This window comes from Staurois parvus, unplaced genomic scaffold, assembly GCF_062004578.1.
Source record: "Staurois parvus isolate SC_StPar_1 unplaced genomic scaffold, SC_StPar_1.0 ptg000340l, whole genome shotgun sequence".
In the NCBI taxonomy this organism is placed as follows: Eukaryota; Metazoa; Chordata; class Amphibia; order Anura; family Ranidae; genus Staurois; species Staurois parvus.
The window spans coordinates 4,276,250-4,294,842 of record NW_028318136.1 but is presented as its reverse complement, the minus strand read 5'-3'; the positions used below and the strand labels follow the sequence as shown (position 1 = coordinate 4,294,842).

The following is an 18,593-nucleotide window of genomic DNA, read 5'->3' as shown; positions in this document are numbered from 1 at the left end:
TGTACAAAATGTTGTCAGAACATCTTTTTTTTCCACTTGAGAAACATTGCTCGGCTGCGTCCAATGCTATCACACATAGTTGAAAAGCTGATCCATACATTTGTGTTCTCCTGACTGGACTACTGCAATGCTCTACTCACTGGTGCACCTAAATCCATTATTAAAGTGGGAGCAAACTCCCTTTTTTGCTTTGTACCTACAGGTAAGAGTATAATAAGGCATATCTGTGTTGACCGTAAATATCTCCTCAATGTGTACTGTTTAGGAGATATTTACATATGAAACAGCCAGTGATGTCACCGGCGCATACGTACTGTGCTCTCAATGGATGGAACGCCGCATATTGAGAGAGCTGTGCCACAGCCGTGACTCCTGCGGGAGTGAAGTCATCGTGGCTCGGCCATTTAAGTGGCCAGAGCTGGTGAACCCCGAAGGAAGATCGGGTGGAGATGTATTCAGCGATGACAGGGCGCTGCTAGAAGAAACTGTTTCATAGGTCCTGTACATCTGTGATAATGTGCTACTATGTGTACATTAGCACATTATGCCTTTATCTTGCGGGGGGACAAGTATTTTTTTTTCAAACAAAGTTTACTACCGCTTTAATCTGCTACAATATGTACAAAATTCTGCAGCCAGAATATTCACTAGGCCTGGTTCAAGAAACCATATTACCCCTATTCTGGAGTTCTTGCACTAGCTACTGATCAGGTTTCACATAGACTTCAAGATCCTCTTGCACTTCACGTCTTGGAACCCTGTTATCTGTCTGACCTAAGTTGTCTCAACCTACTCCCTTGTCCCCTTGTTACCCCTGCTCCTCAAATACTGGTCTTCTGTATGTCCCACCTACACTCAGTGGGAGACAGAGCCTTCTCCTGCTATGCTCCAAAACTCTGGAATTAATTCCAAAAAACATCAAAGGGTCATCTTCTCTAAACTCATTCAAATCAAATCTAAAAACTTTTTTCTTTAGACAAGCTTTCATGTAATTGACCCTTTATTTCCATTGCTTTATTCTGTATATTTCTTTTTTTTCCTTGTAAAGCTCTGTATCTGCCACCCCTCTCTGCCAGTTTCTCCACTGGCTTCCCATTGCCCAACGGATAAAATTCAAAACATTAACAATAACATATATACATTTATAACTCTGTCCCAAAATACATCACCGATCTTGTCTCCAAATACCACCCAAACCGCACTCTCCGCTCCTCGCACAACCTCCTGCTCTCTAGCTCCCTTGTCTCCTTCTCCCATGCTCATCTCCAGGGCTTCTCCAGAGCTTCCCCCATCCTCTGGAACTCTCTACCCCAATTTATCAGACTATCGCCTACTCTGCTCACTTTTAGGCGATCTCTGAAAACCTATCTTGTCAGGGAAGCCTATCCTGCCCTCAGCTAATAATGGAATCGTCTACTCTTCCAACCAGTCCATCCCCCACAGTTACTACCTTTTGTACTACTAGCCCCTCCCTCCTAGATTGTAAGCCCCAAGGAGCAGGGCCCTCCTATCCCTCTTGTATTGAACTGTATTGTTGCTGTATTGTCTCCCGTTATATTGTAAAGCGCTGAGCAAACTGTTGGTGCTATATAAATCCTGTATAATAAAGCACTTTGAGAAGCTACCTTTAAAGGCGCTATATAAAATAATGTTTATAACATTTATTACTAATAATAAATTAATGTTACCGTAGAGTAAATTCCGAATAATTTTGCAAAAGGTGAATTTAATTTTGCCGGATTTTGCGGCTCATTCCTAGTCAGTGAATATCTCTCTAAAGTGAGTGGAAAGTCCTTCTTAGTTGTCACCTGAATTGGTGTCCCCACTGGAAGATTTCTCCTGACCTTTGGATTCCCTATCGTTTTATGTTGCCATGAGAATGGGGGATGAATCTCTGGCTGTGATAATAATCTGACACGTGTTCTAGCCTTCCTCCATTTTTTATTGAAGAAAAGGTTTTTTTTACATTTTAACCATTTCAGCTTTCACACCTGTATGCCCCTTATGGACCAGAGCAATTTTTATATTGCAGTTGTTGTTCTGTTGATTTGCTGATAACGTTGTCTTTACATAATCCCTTCCGGACCATCTGCCCACAATGGTGGGGTTGAGCAGCTCGTGAAGCCAAAGCAACGTATTGGTGTGTCTCTGCCTGCTTCCATGTGTAAGGCGTGTGCCCCCCCCCCCCCAGTGGACACCCGGTGTGATTATAAACAGTGGGAATCTGGCAGCAGATCCCAGCCAATGATTCATGGCAGGGATGAGAAACAATGAAATCTCTTCATAAAAGCAGCACACTACACAAATTACACATAGTTAGGCACATATTTAAACCCTTGATCGTCTTAGGTGTTAACCCTTTCCCAGCCAGTGTCATTAGTACAGTGAAAGTGTATCACTGATCACTTTTTTAATGTTACTGGTGATGTCAGTGGCAGTTAGTCAGTTCCCCTCATCGTCAGTTAGTGTCAGATTTCCCACCACACTATTGCAGTCCCACAATAGGTCGCTGATCACCAATATTAGTATTTTAAAATAAATAAATACATACATATTCTAATATATATATACCCTAGTTTGTAGACACTAAATTTCACACAAACCAATCAATATACACTTATTGGGACTTTTTTTTACCAAAGACATGTAGCAGAATACATTTTGGCTTAAATTTATGAAGAAATTAGATTTTTGTTTATTTTATATTGGATATGTTTTGTAGCAGAAAGTAGAAAAGATTTTTTTCCAAAATTTTTCATTTATATTGCAAAATATAGAAACACAGTGGTGATCAAATACCACCAAAAAGAGCGCTATTTGTGTGAAAAAAATGATATAAAATTAGTTTGGGTACAGTGTTGCATGACCAAGCAATTTTCCAGTTAAAGTGCTAGATAGAAAAGAAAATGGTCTGGCCATGAAGGGGGTAAAATCTTCCAGAGCTCAAGTGGTTAGGATAACAGTATGCTTTTTTTTTTGTACAAACCACGCTTTATTTTAATAATATTATCATGCAAAAACTATTTTATTTTCTATGCGATCTATATAAAAAAAATTAATACCATGAAAAAACCTTCTCATAATAAACTATACTACCACAGACTGGTCATTTTTGAACCCCCCCACCTGGACCAATGAAAGAAATAACGCATTTTACCTGGGTCAGCAAGCCATCTCTTTATAGACTCTGTCACATCAAATGAAATCCATTCATCATCATCTGTTATCCATACATACATGCTATCAAGAAATCGAGGAGAGCCATTGCTGACAACCTGAGGGAGAATAGAGACCCTGAATTTTAATTGGTTGCAGTGAAAAAAAAACATTATTTTAAAATGTATACGAAAACCTAATGCAATGTTTAAATTGAATGTAGCCTCAGAATATTTATTTTTTTATGTTATGTGCATGGATGTTAAACAAAGTGTAAAGACATGTTCACACTTGTGCAGAGATTTGCAGTTATCTGTACTATAAAAATTTAGATCTCCATAAGAAAACAATTGTTTACACTTAAACGCTGCCCTTGGGGTGGGCTGCAGTGTGGAAATCTGCACCATGTCTATGGTTTTCTGTCCCTCCATCACAACCCACCTGCAATTCAGTTTCTGTCTGCATGTCTAAACACAGCAGCTCAGTTGCAGTGCATAGAAATGAATGAAATGCCATGCATTTAAATAAAGTTAAAAAAAAAAGTATGTAATGTAAAATGTGGCATTTTAGCCATGTAGGTGGTATGAACTGGCTCAAAGTATAGCACTTTCAGGTATTCATTATTTCTTAAGAGATATATCACAGTACTCCTGACAAAACTTTCATCTGCTTTTTAGAAAACAAAACAAACTCTGGGTGGCTGCACTCTTTAGCCGGCTTCATCACATTGCCATCGGGGACGGAGAGTGTTAATACATTTTGCGCCTTCAAATCACTTAATCACCATTAGTTACAATTATGTGTTTAGATGGCGCGAAACGCGTTAACACTCTCCGTCCCCCACGGCAATGATGTTTTTAATCTGCGCTTGATAATAAAGAGTACGGCCATCTGGAGTTTATCTTTGCTTTCTAATGAGTGGCTGACAAGCTGGGCTGGCACTTTTGTTAAGTGGCAAAGCAGTTACTATCAGAGTGGAGGAGCAGGGACCTTGGAGCTGTGCAAGTTTGTTTTCATCTGCTTTTCTCTCCAGAAGGACAGATCCATTTTTGTTTAGGCATTATTCGGGGTCACCAGCTGATGTCTGACACAGATCAGCCCCTGCTAAAGCCTCACATCTGACTTGCTGAAAAGTCACATAATTATGGTCAAATAATGAGTTTGAGAAGACTGTGGAAATGTTCCATCTGCCTACAGCAGACTGAGGACATTATCTTGGCCTAGACAAAGTCATTGGACTCGGTATCAACAATTGATTTTTACTGATAAAAGGTAAAGCTTTTAAAATATTTTTAGCTGTATGTTGTGAAATGTCAGGAATTAACTCAATAAGACTTGCATTGTTAATAAAAGTTCCAACTGCATATTTAAAAAGGTTCTGCTGACCACATAATCTTGGTATGACATCTTATCCTGAAGGAATCTATTTAATCAGCACCATTGGTGGACTGACAACTCATGGGGCCCCCGGGCAATAGGGGATCATGGGGCCCCTGTGTCCTTGCCCAAACTCAAAAAAGCCTATGAAAAAGTTACCAGGGGCATCTCATGGGGCCCCCTACTGACCCCGGGCCCTCGGGCAGTGCCTGAGTTACCAAATGGTCAGTCCACCCCTGATCAGCACTATCTCCACAACATTCAATAATGACATGTAAATAAGGTCTTGTAGTGATGTATCATAAGCTGTCCCAAGCTGTGGATATATGTAAATGTTGGAGTATCTTTCTCGTACTCATTGGAAGTGAAGAAGTGGCTTGGACAAACTATGAAATGTCTTCATGTCTTCAATATTACAGAACAAGTCCAGTTGAATGTGACCAACTACTACTAGCTATACCATGACCTGGATAAATGAGAACCTTCACAGGTTTATTCAGATATTTATTTAATTTATGCACTATATGGGCAATAGTTGGTGGACACCTGTCACTCCTATATGAGCTTGTTGAATATTCCATTCCAAAACCGTAGGCATTATTATGGAGTAGCTTCCTGTCCTTCCTTGGTAGCTGTAACAATCTACTTTTGTAAAAAGATTTTGTTGGATGGGAAGACCTGGCTCACACTGTGTTTCAATTTACTTCAAAGGTGTTCACTAGGGTTGAGGTATGGGCTTTGTGAAGGTCATTCAAGTTCCTCCACATGAAAGATGAATTTAGGCATTCTTTGAACTCATCTCTACCTGAACCTGGGCTTCCAGCTATCTTCTAAACCAATGAACTGCAGGCCGGGTCATTTCCTGCTCTGCAGCACACATAAACAAATGGGCATGATGTTGGTGATGTCAGGACACCTTTCCATATTTAGTTAATGACATACAAGGTCAACATCAATGGCATTGCCCTTATATGGACACATGCCCATAATTAGTCAATTACATTGACTAAATATGGGCATGCCCTTAGTCAATGACTAAATCTGGGCGTGTGTCCTTATAAGGACACTACCATCACCAACATCCTGCCCCATTTGTTTATGTCTGCTGCCGGGCGGGTAATGACTCCACCTACAGCTCGTTGGAAAATATCTGGAAACCCAGGTACAGGTAAAGATGAGTTTGAAGGATGCTCAAGCTCATTTCTACTCCATACAAACCCATCAAACCATGTATTGATGAATCTGTCTTTGTGAATCCAATCCTAACATTTTGGAGCAAATTTTTGTCCATTTAGTGTATAAGGAATGAAAATTGTTGTTCCAAATTTCCCAAGTAACCGAGCCATGTTTCAGAAGCTAAAAGCTTTGCAGGCACCACAAGGTAAGTATACTTCAACCATTGTTGCCTTGGACAGTTTTAAAAGAAACTTGAATTATTGACTAAAAGCAACATGTCACATTGGTCACTAAAGTGAATTTATACAGTAATAGTGCTGATGACCCCAATGGTGTCCCCATAGACTCACCCTGTACAGCTCCACTCTGACCTCTCTACTCGTTGATGCTTTTGTCGACTTTTTCCGAAATATTCGCAGTTCAGCCTGGTGCAACATTTCATTAGATACCACAATCTCCCTTATTTGGGTCATGTTGAAGGTGAATAGGAACTCGTTGGGCTTAACTTCAGTAAATTCTGTAGGGATAATCATAAGAACAAACTATGGATAAGTCATTTTGCCATTCACACATAGACCCTTGTACAATAAATATCTACTGTTGGCCTGTTAGAGAACATACACTCACACATCTGCTGTCAGATATGAGTCTTGATGAGTGCAGTGATGCTTAAGGCAGTAATAAACTCCCCAAAAAAGTAATATATTGCAGTTCTCTTCTTAGATGTGGTGGCTGTACTAGTTTAAATTTTTTAGCTTTTTTTCCCTTTATTTTCACCTGGTGATCCTGCGAGTAATGCAGGCCATAGATGGGTCGAAAATCAGCTGATTTTTCAGCCAAAAAAAAAATCGGCCGATTTTCGCACCGTTACTGGGTTAATTGGTCATCCGTTTTTCTGGATTTTGGCACATTTTTTTTAAAGATAAAGTTGGAAGAAAATCAGTCGATTTTGCTGATCGGCCGATTTTCACGGCAATGATGGGCAAATCGGCCGATCTTTTTACCGATAAAAAATCTGTGCATGAGCCATGACCTGCAAGTAAAAGAAGAAGAAGAAGAAAAAGAAGAATAAGAATTCCAGTCCGCTATTATATTTGACATGAAAAAGTATAGCTGTTGCAACAATGTATCTATTTGTATCCAAATAAAAACATCTGTATTCGAAATGGATACAAATAGATACAATGTTGCAACAGCTATACTTTTTAATGTCAAATATAATAGCTGAGCTCTCTGCAGGGACAGAAGTAATTAAATGCCGGCCCTAGACGGGACGAAAATCAGCTGATTTTTTTTTACCGTTGGTGGTAACGCCGACCGAGTTTTTTTTTTTTTTTTTTTTAAATGGCCGGTTTTCGACCCATCTATGGCCTGCATAAGTCTGGTAATTTCAACTTTAAAAGACCAAGCTGTACAGCAGAGGAGGGGAAAGCTAACCTTGTCAGCTTTTTATTGCTGTCTTTACCCCTGCTGTAGATTTTTGGTCATTGTCCTGTCCACTCGTTACTGTGACAGTGAGGTTGAACATTTACTTTAATGATTTTGAGGCGATATTTGCAAAAGAAAAAAAAGGTATTAAAATAAAACAGATTTTCACCATTTAGGTAATGCAAAAATAGTATTTGATATGCTTCTCATTTAACCTGATTTATTTATGGGACCCAATACGCTCTTTGTCCTCCAGGTGTCACTTTTAAATTTTAAATTTGCTATCAAAATGAACTAGGCAATAGGAATAGGATTTACTAAACAAGTGAAAATTGCAAAGTGAGAGTTTATATAGCTTAAAGGAAAAGAGGGATTTTATTGTCACATGATTGGATGATTGAAGTGAGCACAGCATCAACTTGTTCTCTAAGCTCAATGAATAAGTCACTTGAGAGAACAGTCTCTATGATCTTAATCTATTAAAGTGGAATGTTACCCATAACAACTTGATAAAAAAAGAATGGTTTTAGCAAAGGAACATACATTCCGCATTAGGCTACCAAAATTAGTGTGTGCTGTGAATTGCCTCCAGCATTGTCCCTGTTTCTTCTTGCTGGAGGCTACCATTTTTCTGAAGCTCAGAGCCCCTGAGCAGCTGTAAATCTTTAGGCTCTCAGCTGATCAGCCTCTACATTTTTGCTACAGTGCCAAAATATAGAGAGCAAATGAGCATGAGCAGAGCAAGGTGAGACAGTGTTTTACTGGATTTGAAACAGTACAGACACTTATATTTTACATAGCTATACCTGCAAAAGGGACCAACCAGGAACCCGGCTCTATATCAATGTCCATAATATTGGAATAGTTTTGCTACAACCCCTGTGTATAATTGTGGAGGATTGAGTGAAGGAACTTTAAATGTGCCATTTCATAGACATACTGCATATGCATATACAGCTTTATGACCTTAAAATTCCATTAAAATCATGAGTATTACAGTTGCAGGTCTAATAAACCACAAATATTGCTTGTTCTTTATACCAAGGTAATGAGGTGGATCAACGCGTTTTGCTTTCAACTTTTTTCCTCTTTTCCGCTCTCTGACTGTAAAATGGCTACTTATATATTGGCTGTTTCTTGTTTCTATGTGTATATATACATATGTGTACAAAGATTTTTATTAACTCTGTATCATTGTCTGTCAGCCAAATCATTAACTAATCCAAGTGAGTGGATCCTGAAGAAGCAAGCTGAATTCAAAACGCATTGATCCACTCCTTGACGTTCAGAACTTCCGGGTCTTCAGGTGTTCAGTCAACTTACTGTCTTCTAGATGCATCCTTTGAGATTGATGTGAGCCATATTCCTCCTCCTAACTGGTCTTACCATGCCAACTGTATCCAATCATTTGCAATTGCTGTGCAGGTAATACAATAGCCCAGCATGGGATTTGTCCATTCTTCCAGGAATTCACCCAAGCACATTCTGTGCTTTAATAGATGCAATGGAGGTAGAGGTGACATTAGAGATCTAATAGACCTATTTACCCATTAACATTTATAGGTAAAGTTGATCCAGGGAATATTCGATTGCCTCTCGGGGGAGCAGGAAGGAATTTTTTCCCCTGAAGGAGCAATTCGGATCATGCTTTACTGGTTTTTTTTGTCTTCCTCTGGATCAACTGTGGGTATAGGATTATAACTTTTTTTCTTTTTTTAAATGGTTGAACTGGATAGACTTTTGTCTTTTTTCAGCCAGACTAATGATGTAACTATGTAACCCGAAGCAATCCCTATTTTATATTTTACCAAATATTGTGTATTATACTGTTTTTGTGCAATCAAAACTGTTTGCATTTGACAAAGAGTTGCACAAATATTGTAAGACATAAAAATTTGCAACACCCACCATTTTATTGTACAGGGTCTCTGCTCTCAGAAAATATTTAATTATTTGGGGTTTTAAGTAATTTTTGGCTGTTGGTACACAGCTCCATATTTGGTGGGATTGTGACCAAATACAACCCTTCTGGCGACAGGTTTTTGCTGTGTATAACAGGGTCTATGGTGAGTCCTTCGCCCCTTTGCCGGAGATTGCTCTACTCTCTATATTACAGGGCTCACCGGCAACACAAAAGAAAAGTCTGTTGCGCTTCTTTCTATCTGCAGCCCACCAATTGATACTCCTCTTTTGGAAAACGGACACTCCCCCGACTCTTCCGATTTGGGTTTTTGTGCTTAATGTGCTTATCATGCGTATGGAGGACATGCTGGCATTTGCCAATGATACCTATGAGGAACATAAGTTACTGTGGTCTGTTCAACTCCATTGCTCCTCTTCTTTGACTCTCCATGATATGTGTTTCCCTGTCGTGCCCTAATGGAGTTGAGCCTTGCACCCAGGTGCGGGAAGAGGGGTCACCCCAGTGGGATACTGGTGGAGGAACACCTTGGTTCTGCTTTTTGCTGATCCCGTCTCCCGACCCTCTCTCTTCTCATCTTTCACCATCTCTACAACTGACTTCTCTTTTTTCTCTTCTTTTTATACTTTCTTCTCTTTTTTCTCAGTTTGGGTTTATACTGTTGGTCATATTATTATTATTATACAGGCTTTATATACATACAGAGCTATCTCATTTTGTTTCATACATCTTGCTGGGTATGCCCCCCTTGAAACTGTTTTTTCATATCTCCGTAATATGTGTTACTGTGTTATTGCTCCTTCCTTCCTTCTGTTGTTTGGAATCATTTTCGCCCATCCACATGGATCATTGCTACATCTGTGATTTTTTTTTTTATGTTCATCTATTTGAACTTGTTTTCATTATTTCTCATGCCTTGTTTTGTTAATTTGTTGAAAATGTAATAAAGACAAATTTGCCTGTAGCCTCCTTAGTGGTCTGATTATGTCCATATTTCTGTGCTCAAAGCGGTACATTTTTTTGCATGGAAATATGTATTTTTTTATTGTAGGTCTGTAATTTTTAGGAATAACTCACTGAAATCTGTCCGAACAAGAGTCTAGTAAACATCCCGGGTATGTTAAAATTTGAAACATGAAATCATAAATTATAATTTAATAAATAATCATAAAAAATAATAATATAATAATAAATTTAATTCAATAATATAATCAAACCAAAAACACTAAAATTTGAAATATAACGCCAAGTTCGCACATCACTGAGCAAAGTCGCAAAATCGTTTTCAGTGTCTGATGACGAATTTCCCCACAAATCATTATCACTCAATTCTCCAAGTGGTTCTAATTTACTATCTCTGTTCTCTAGCTGGTCTAAAACCGCTTTTGACCTAAAGGGACGCTTTTTGTACGCCATGGACGTTTCTCAGTTTCCAGGCAGAAAGAACAGTAAAAATGCAGGCAGGGCACAGGACAAAGCACTCGGGACAAAATGTATGTGAAATGCTTTGATACAGTAATGTTTTACTATGTGATTTTAGTGTATTTAGTGAATGTCACTTTTTCACATTTTTAAATTTCCCTCCAGTTCCGTACCTCATACGTCTTGACGTCGCAGGGAACGGAACCCAGAAGACAGATGCCGGCATTGGCCGGAGGACATTGCCGGGGACACTGTAGGAGGGACATCGTAGGAGCGCAGGACAAGGTAAGTGAAGAAGAGATCCCGGAGCAACGCTGCAAGGTATTCCGGAGTGTAGCTCGGGGGTTACCGCTTGTGGTACTGAAACTTTACCCCGAGCTACACTCGGGAATACCTCCAGGGAGGTTAAACTTTTTTATTTTTGGTCTTGGATAGTATGAGGGAGTTTAGCAACCCTGTCGTGTAGAGGGAAAGTGTTCCTATGCTACCACAGTGACAACTGTATAAGAAAAGAATTCCCTTTCACTTCCTACTGTGTCTATGGGCCAGTAAATTAAGGAAAATCTCTCCAATTGGTTACAGTCAGCAAAAACAATCTAATAGAAGTTTAACCCTTCTAATTATCCAAAACTACAGTAAAAAAATTTTGGTATATGATATACTTTAAATTAAAACTAAAGGCAAACATTTTGTTTTTTCGTTTTAGAAGGATTAGGACACCTGTCTAATTTTGTATTGCTATCTGTGCTTCCATTGGGAGTATTCCCTCTTTCTATTTTATCATCACTGAAAGTGAAAGTACAAGGAAATCTCAAATTTTGGGCTGGACTAGAACAGGATTAGAGGGAAAATCTTCCAGTGGAGACACTAGTTCTGGTGAACCTGCTGGCAGCCAGGGAATCCTTCGCTTTTGTGGGATTTCCTCTAATTTTCTGTTTTGGCTATGGGACAGGAAGTGAAGAGAAATCTCCCCAGATGGCAAAAAAATTACAGCTGTTATACCCTCCCTTAGGGCCGATACACGTGATAAACAAAAATCGTATGATAATCTGATCATTAGTACATACCTCCCAACTTTTTGATATGGGAACGAGGGACACCTATTAACAAAAGTATGTAGGAATAGGACACACCCACTGACATGAACCCTTAAAGGAGAATTATCCAAAAACAATGATAAGTTAGCCACACAGGTGCTTTTTTTAAACTGCTAATTATTTTTACCAGCTTGTGAAATTTACAAATGCAGCAATTTAGAAGTTGGGTGAAAGGTTTAGCACTGGGAAACACTTTTTAAAAAATAAAACTTGCATTTTATATACAACTATATACAGTGCCTTCAAAAAGTATTCAAACCTCTTGAAATATTCCACATTTTGTCATGTTACAACCAAAAACATATATGTATTTTATTGGGATTTTATGTGATAGACCAACACAAAGTGGCACATAATTGTGAAGTGGAAGTAAAATGATAAATGGTTTTCAAAATTTATTACAAATAAATATCTGAAAAATGATCCCAAGCTTTCAGCATCTCACGGAGCACTGTTCAATCCATCATCTGACAATGGAAAGAGTATGGCACAACTGCAAACTTACCAAGACATGGCAGTCCACCTAAACTGACAGGCCGGGCAAGGAGAGCATTAATCAGAGAAGCAGCCAAGAGACTAACTCTGGAGGAGCTGCAGAGATCCACAGCTCAGGTGGGAGAATTTGTCCACAGGACAACTGTTAGTCATGCAGTCCACAAATCTGGACTTTTTAAAATAGTGGCAAGAAGAAAACCATTGTTGAAAGAAAGCCATAAGAATTCCCATTTGTAGTTTGCGAGAAGCCATGTGGGGGACACAGCAAACGTGGAAGAAGGTGCTCAGGTCAGATGAGACCAAAACTGAACTTTTTGGCCTAAAAGCAAAACTCTATGTGTGGTGGAAAACTAACACTGCACATCACCCTGAACACACCGTCACCACCATGAAACATGATGGCTGCAGCATCATGTTGGGGGCATGCTTTTCTTCAGCAGGGACAGGGAAGTTGGTCAGAGTTGATGGGAAGTTGGATGGAGCCAAATACAGGTCAATGTTAGAAGAAAACCTGTTAGAGTCTGCAAAAGACTTGAGACTGGGGTGGAGGTTCACCTTCCAGCAGGACAATGACCCTAAACATACAGCCAGAGCTACAATGGAATGGTTTAGGTCAAAGCATATTCCTATGTTAGAATGGCCCAGTCACAGTCCAGACCTAAATCCAATTGAGAATCTGTGGCAAGACTTGAAAATTGCTGTTTACAGACGCTCTCCATTCAATCTGACAGCTTGAAATATTTTTCAAAGAAGAATGGGCAAAAATGTCCCTCTCTAGATGTGCAAAGCTGGTAGAGACATCCCAAAAAGACTTGCAGCTGTAATTGCAGCGAAAGGTGGTTCTACAAAGTATTGACTTCGGGGGGCTGAATACAAATGCACCCCACACTTTTCAGATATTTATTTGTAACAACTTTAAAAGCCCTTTATCCTCTTCCTTCCACTTCACAATTATGTGCCACTTTGTGTTGGTCTATCACATAAAATCCCAATAAAATACATTTACGTTTTTGGTTGTGACATGACAAAATGTGGAAAATTTCAAGGAGTATAAATACTTTATCAGGGCACTGTAGATCAGACCAAAATGAGGGACAAATGAGAAGCAAAGAGGGAAAGAGGGACTTTGCGTGAAACCAGGGACAGTCTCTTGAAATCAGGGACAGTTGGGAGCTATGTTAGTAAACATCTTTCGAGAGCCGATCACGACAGTTCATGCGACAATAACCAAAGGAACAAGCCAGAAAATATTTCTCGTACGATACCTGTTTGTACAATTTTCATTTAATCAGTACAGTAGTCACCCGGAAATACAATACATGACATCACTTCCGAAATTCTATTCTGTCGTATGAGAATTTTTGTAAATTAAGTAACCGCTTAATTTTCAATATGGAGACTAGCATGCAAAAAAAATGGATTCTCATCGTGTGTACTAGGCATTACTATCCAAATATTTTAAAAAATGCCTCTAGTTGTACTTTAAATACAAAGCTAAATAATATGGCACAGCAAGTACAAATATGAGAAACTTAACTTTTACAGTATGAACTCACGGTCAGAATGTATAATCACCACAAATTACTTGATTGCGTTAAATAAGTGATAAAATCAATGCCATTTCAAAACATATCTCTTTCCTGCATATTTTAGCATTTGGAAAAGCCTATCCAAACTGTAGGCCATTAATCGGACAGTAATGTGACACAAGTGCTGCCTTGCATATAAATACAAAGGGTGTCCCTCAAGAGCACCAACATGAAAGCTGGTTACAGCAACTAAAATTATTATTTTATATGGGTGACCTGGGCGTTCGGGGGAAAATGTTCAGTTTTTCTTTTCTGAAGCTTACGCACATCAGCTGATAATCTTCTAACTCTCCCCAATTATTACATGATGAAGCTGGATTCTTAAAACATGATGTCAGGTTGGGTTTGTTTGCTGTCCATGATAACCAGAGAGCAGATTATAAAAATACCATTCATTCCATTTAGGTCAGTTACAAAGACAGGGGAAAACCTGAGATTTATGCAGATTCTACTCATGATGGTGTCATAACACAAACAGGCATAATTTAATATGGACGTCACTGCTTTGTAGTCTGCTGTTACAATATGGAATATCTTTGGCACGCTGGATGACCAGAATGTCATCAAATTTGTTTTCTTTTAGACATTTTTTAATTTTGGAAACAGCCAAATGTTGCAGGGGAATAAGGTGGTTGGTCAAAATGTTGGAATTAATTTCTGGACAAAGCCAGAGTTCTGATCTTTTCCCATAACCTTTTCATTTTCCACATTTGCACATTCATCCTTTGTGTTTTTGGCTGCCCACTTTTTGCATCATCATGGACATCTTCCCACCCCTACTCTACCACCGATGCCATTCAAAAACACTTGATAGCTTCATGCAATGTTCACCATAAGCTTTAAAGTTTTGTCAATTTTCACACAAAATTTTGTTAATATGCTGTCCAGATTCCTGTCACTCATTTTCCGCCAACAGTTCAACGCACACACGTGTTACGTGTTATTTCTTCTACTACTCTATAAAGGTTGAGTCAACTGATCTGTGACCCAGGCATGTAAAAGTTACAACATCTCAGAACATGCTCAAGTGTGAATGGCTGTGTGACTCACCACCATAGTGCTATGTCACCAGCATTTCGAGAATTAAATTGTCACACCTTGTATGCGGCCACCTATAGAGTGTTGTGGATTTTAGTGGACTCTACAGAAGAGCATAGCATGACTAACTGCCATTTTTAAAATGTAGGTTAGCCACTGAAAGGGCAACTTTAATACAAAAAGTATGTTATGTATTTGTTCAAGATCAGGCATAATTTAATTTGGACATCACTGCTTTGTAGTCTGCTGTTACAATATGGAACATCTTTGGCACACTGGATGACCAGAATGTCATCAAGTTTGTTTTCTTTTAGGCATTTTTTAATTGTGGAAATAGCCAAACGTTGCAGGGGAATAAGGTGGTTGGTCAAAATTTTGGAATTAATTTCTGGAGACAGCCAGAGTTCTGATCTTTTCCCATAACCTTTTCATTTTCCACATTTGCACATTCATCCTTTGTGTTTTTGGCTGCCTACTTTTTGCGTCATCATGGACATCTTCCCACCCCTACTCTACCACCGATGCCATTCAAAAACACTTGATATCTTCATGCAATGTTCACCATAAGCTTTAAAGGTTTGTCAATTTTCACGCAAAATTTGATGTTAATGTGCTGCTCCAGATTCCTGTCACTCATTTTCCACCAACAGTGCAAGCACACACGTGTTATGTGTTATTTCTTCTACTACTCTACAAAGATTGAGTCAACTGATCTGCGACCCAGGCGTGTGAACGTTACAACATCTCAGAACACGCTCAAGTGTGAATGGCTGTGTCTCATCACCATAGTGCTACGTCGCGGGCATTTCAAGAATTAAATTGTCACACTTTGTATATGGCCATCTTTAGAGCGGTGTGGATTTGAGTGGATTCTACACAAGAGCATAGCATGACTAACTGCCATTTTTTAAATGTAGGTTTAGCTACTGAAAGGGCAACATTAATACAAAAAGTATGTTATGTATTTGTTCAAGATCAGGTATAATTTAATATGGACGTCACTGCTTTGTAGTCTGCTGTCACAATATGGAACTTCTTTGGCAAAGATCAGCTAGCTCAGTAGCAATTGATTTTACAGCGTTGGCAGTTATTTGAGTGCATCAGGCCAAGACCTATGGAAGACAGACCGGGACCTGCGCTGAGTGCAGACATACAGCTGAAAATGCAGAGTTGTCAGTGTAACAGGGGCTGCTAAACACATGTGCTCCAGACGGGCCTGTGCTTCATGTGTAGATCAGACGGCAGCTCCTGCGTGTTTACAATACGGCCAGTTGGGGAAGTTTCTGTAACAATCGCTTCATAGTTTGAAGTCCTATGGGATGCGGGGCACGGGGGCTCAGGCAGACGGTCAAATAAATAGTTTACTATTCCCAGCTCCCCTCCCTCAGTAAGCGATTGAAAGCTATTAGCTACACAACCTCTCGTCTGACTGGCTTTCCTCTAGATCATGTTCCAAATAGGAAAGAGCTTCTGGCTCTACATGAGCTTGTATGAAATAATCCTTCACCCTCTCATTCATGTCTGTAGTATCAGACCTGAATGGTGTAGGCCATGATCCTGGTTGGCATATCTGTAGGCCTCACTTATAAAAGGTGAATCAATGAACAACAGTTATTGCCGGCCCTAACAACCAATGACATTCCTGCTTTTATCATTCAGCCACACTTCACTGGGAACAAGAATGGGCGTATCAGGTTTGCTATTGGTATCAAGGCCTGATTTTCCACTTTAATGAATGAAGCCTTCAACAGTCAATGCAGGAGTTCATTTAACCCAGAGACACTTTTGTGTTTTTTTTTTTTGTACATATGTTTAAAAAGCCATTTTAGGCCTGGAGATTACTTAAAACACCCAAAGCATTATATCTTCTTTGAAAGCAGACACCCCGGAGAATAAAATGGTGGTAGTGCCAGCTTTTTATGTCACACAATATTATTGCAATGGTTTACCAAGTGCAACATTTCAGTAAAACATTCACTAGAGTTCATTTAAGGGCTCACAAACGCAATACATTACTCTTTTTTGGGTAAAATACACAGGATGAGGTTGTGCCAAGTAAATAGTTCCTGGAGAATAAAATGATAGTGCCAAATTTTTACGTCACACATTATTATTATTATGATACAGGATTTATATAGCGCCAACAGTTTGCACAGCACTTTACAATATAAAGGGGGACAGTACAATTATTCAATAAATCATTCGGTAATTTATAACCTAAAATAACTCTTAAAGTGTATCCCAACTTTTAAGCCCAAGAAAAAGTCACACTTTCACCCTTGAAAGCAAATACTGTTGATAAAACCTTTTCCTTCACCTCAACTCAATAAAACTCTATAAAACAAGCAAACCAAAAATTAAATTACAGTCCCAAAAAAATATAGTCCCAAAAAATATATATATTTCAGTCCACCAAAATATCTCAATCCTGTGTGTCCAATTTCAATATTTCCAGCATTCCGGACCCAGTCATACCTTGAAAAAAATAAAGTGACGAAACGCATCAGTGGATGTGACGTCTGACGTAATTGCGCAAAACCGGAAGTGGTGGCGTGGCCATTTTGTTGACTGGAAAAACGTGATTTTGACTTTTTTTTGTGCTGTTTTTGAGTGTTCACAATTTATCACTTTATGTTAGTTAATTGGAATGTACACAGAGTGATTTTGCATGATTCACGTGTTACTCACAGTTGAATCTATTGATGTCAATATATTTTTGCACATATAATTTTTGCACAGATATAGTATATACTTATTTGTTTAAAAGATATATACATTTATTTGAAGGTAATACACTATTTTAGTTTTATTTTTTCAAGGTATCACTGGGTCCGGAATGCTGGAAATATTGAAGTTGGACACACAGGATTGAGATATTTTGGTGGACTGAAATTAATACAATTACAATACAGTTCAATACAAAAGGAGCAGGAGGGCCCTGGTCATGGAGCTTACAATCTAAAGGAAGGGGGAGGTGGTACAAAAGGTGATAGCTGCAGGGGATGATCTGATGGAGGTGACTCAAGTACATTTCTTAGGTGGAGGTGGGGTAGGCTTCCCTAAATAAGTGTGTTTTCAAAGATCTCCTAAAAGTGGACAGGGTGGGGGCTGACCAGACATACTGGGGTAGAAAGTTACAGAGAATGGAACAATATTAGCACAATGGTTTTCCAAGGTAAAACATTTCAGTAAAAAATTCACCCAAGTTCATTTTAGGGCGCAAAAACTCAACATACAGTATAAATCTATTTTAGGTAAAATATAGGATGAGGTTGTGCGAAGCAGAAAGGTACCCAACATGTCAAGCCTTACCCATGCACCTGTTAAAGGGTGACAGACTTTGCAACCTAAATTTTCCATAGGAAATTCTTTAAAAGCTCCTACAGGTCATCAGTTGAACGTGAGTGTAAAGGATTACAAAAAGTCCACTATGAGATATTTTTTTTCAACACACTCAATTTAAAGTGGAACTTTAACAAAAAAAACAGGAAGGATTGTTAATGGCAAAGAGACATATTAAGTATCTCCTGCATCAAAGTTTTTTACCTGCCAGTACACTTAGTTGCGCATGCACAGCTCAGTGTACAATTTCGGCAATGCCAAAATGAATGAAATCTTGCACGGGAGTGATGTCATCCCATGCGGGCCCAACAAAATGGTCTAAGATCAGTATCTGGAAGCCAACTGGCTGGTAGGGAGCTCAAGAACACCTTGGCGCTGGAGAAAAGCTGATGAAGGGGGGGGGGAGGGGGGCATATGTACCAGGGGAGCTTGAAACTGATCTGGTCACTATCCTACAGCCAACAGTCAACTTCTCAGATTTACACATATTCCTGGATGCTATAGCACCTGGGAGTGTTTGTAACCCCCCACTCACCATGCAAGGCAAGTTAT

General features: G+C 39.1%; 1 protein-coding gene and 1 long non-coding RNA gene across 2 annotated transcripts in view; one reads left to right on the top strand and one right to left on the bottom strand.

Annotated features, from left to right (window-relative positions):
* LOC149456963 (uncharacterized) overlaps positions 1–18,593 on the top strand; it is a 129,019-nt gene that overhangs the window by 33,871 nt on the left and 76,555 nt on the right. The gene's annotated exons all lie outside the window — the stretch shown is intronic.
* The window catches only part of TGFB1 (transforming growth factor beta 1), a 71,456-nt gene that overhangs the window by 18,090 nt on the left and 34,773 nt on the right, over positions 1–18,593 (bottom strand). Inside the window, exons 2-3 of the mRNA XM_089684257.1 lie at positions 6,060–6,226; positions 3,158–3,275 (exon numbers count right to left, since the gene is read on the bottom strand). Coding sequence (XP_089540383.1) covers positions 3,158–3,275; positions 6,060–6,226 — 285 coding nt within the window. The remainder of the gene's footprint in view (positions 1–3,157; positions 3,276–6,059; positions 6,227–18,593) is intronic.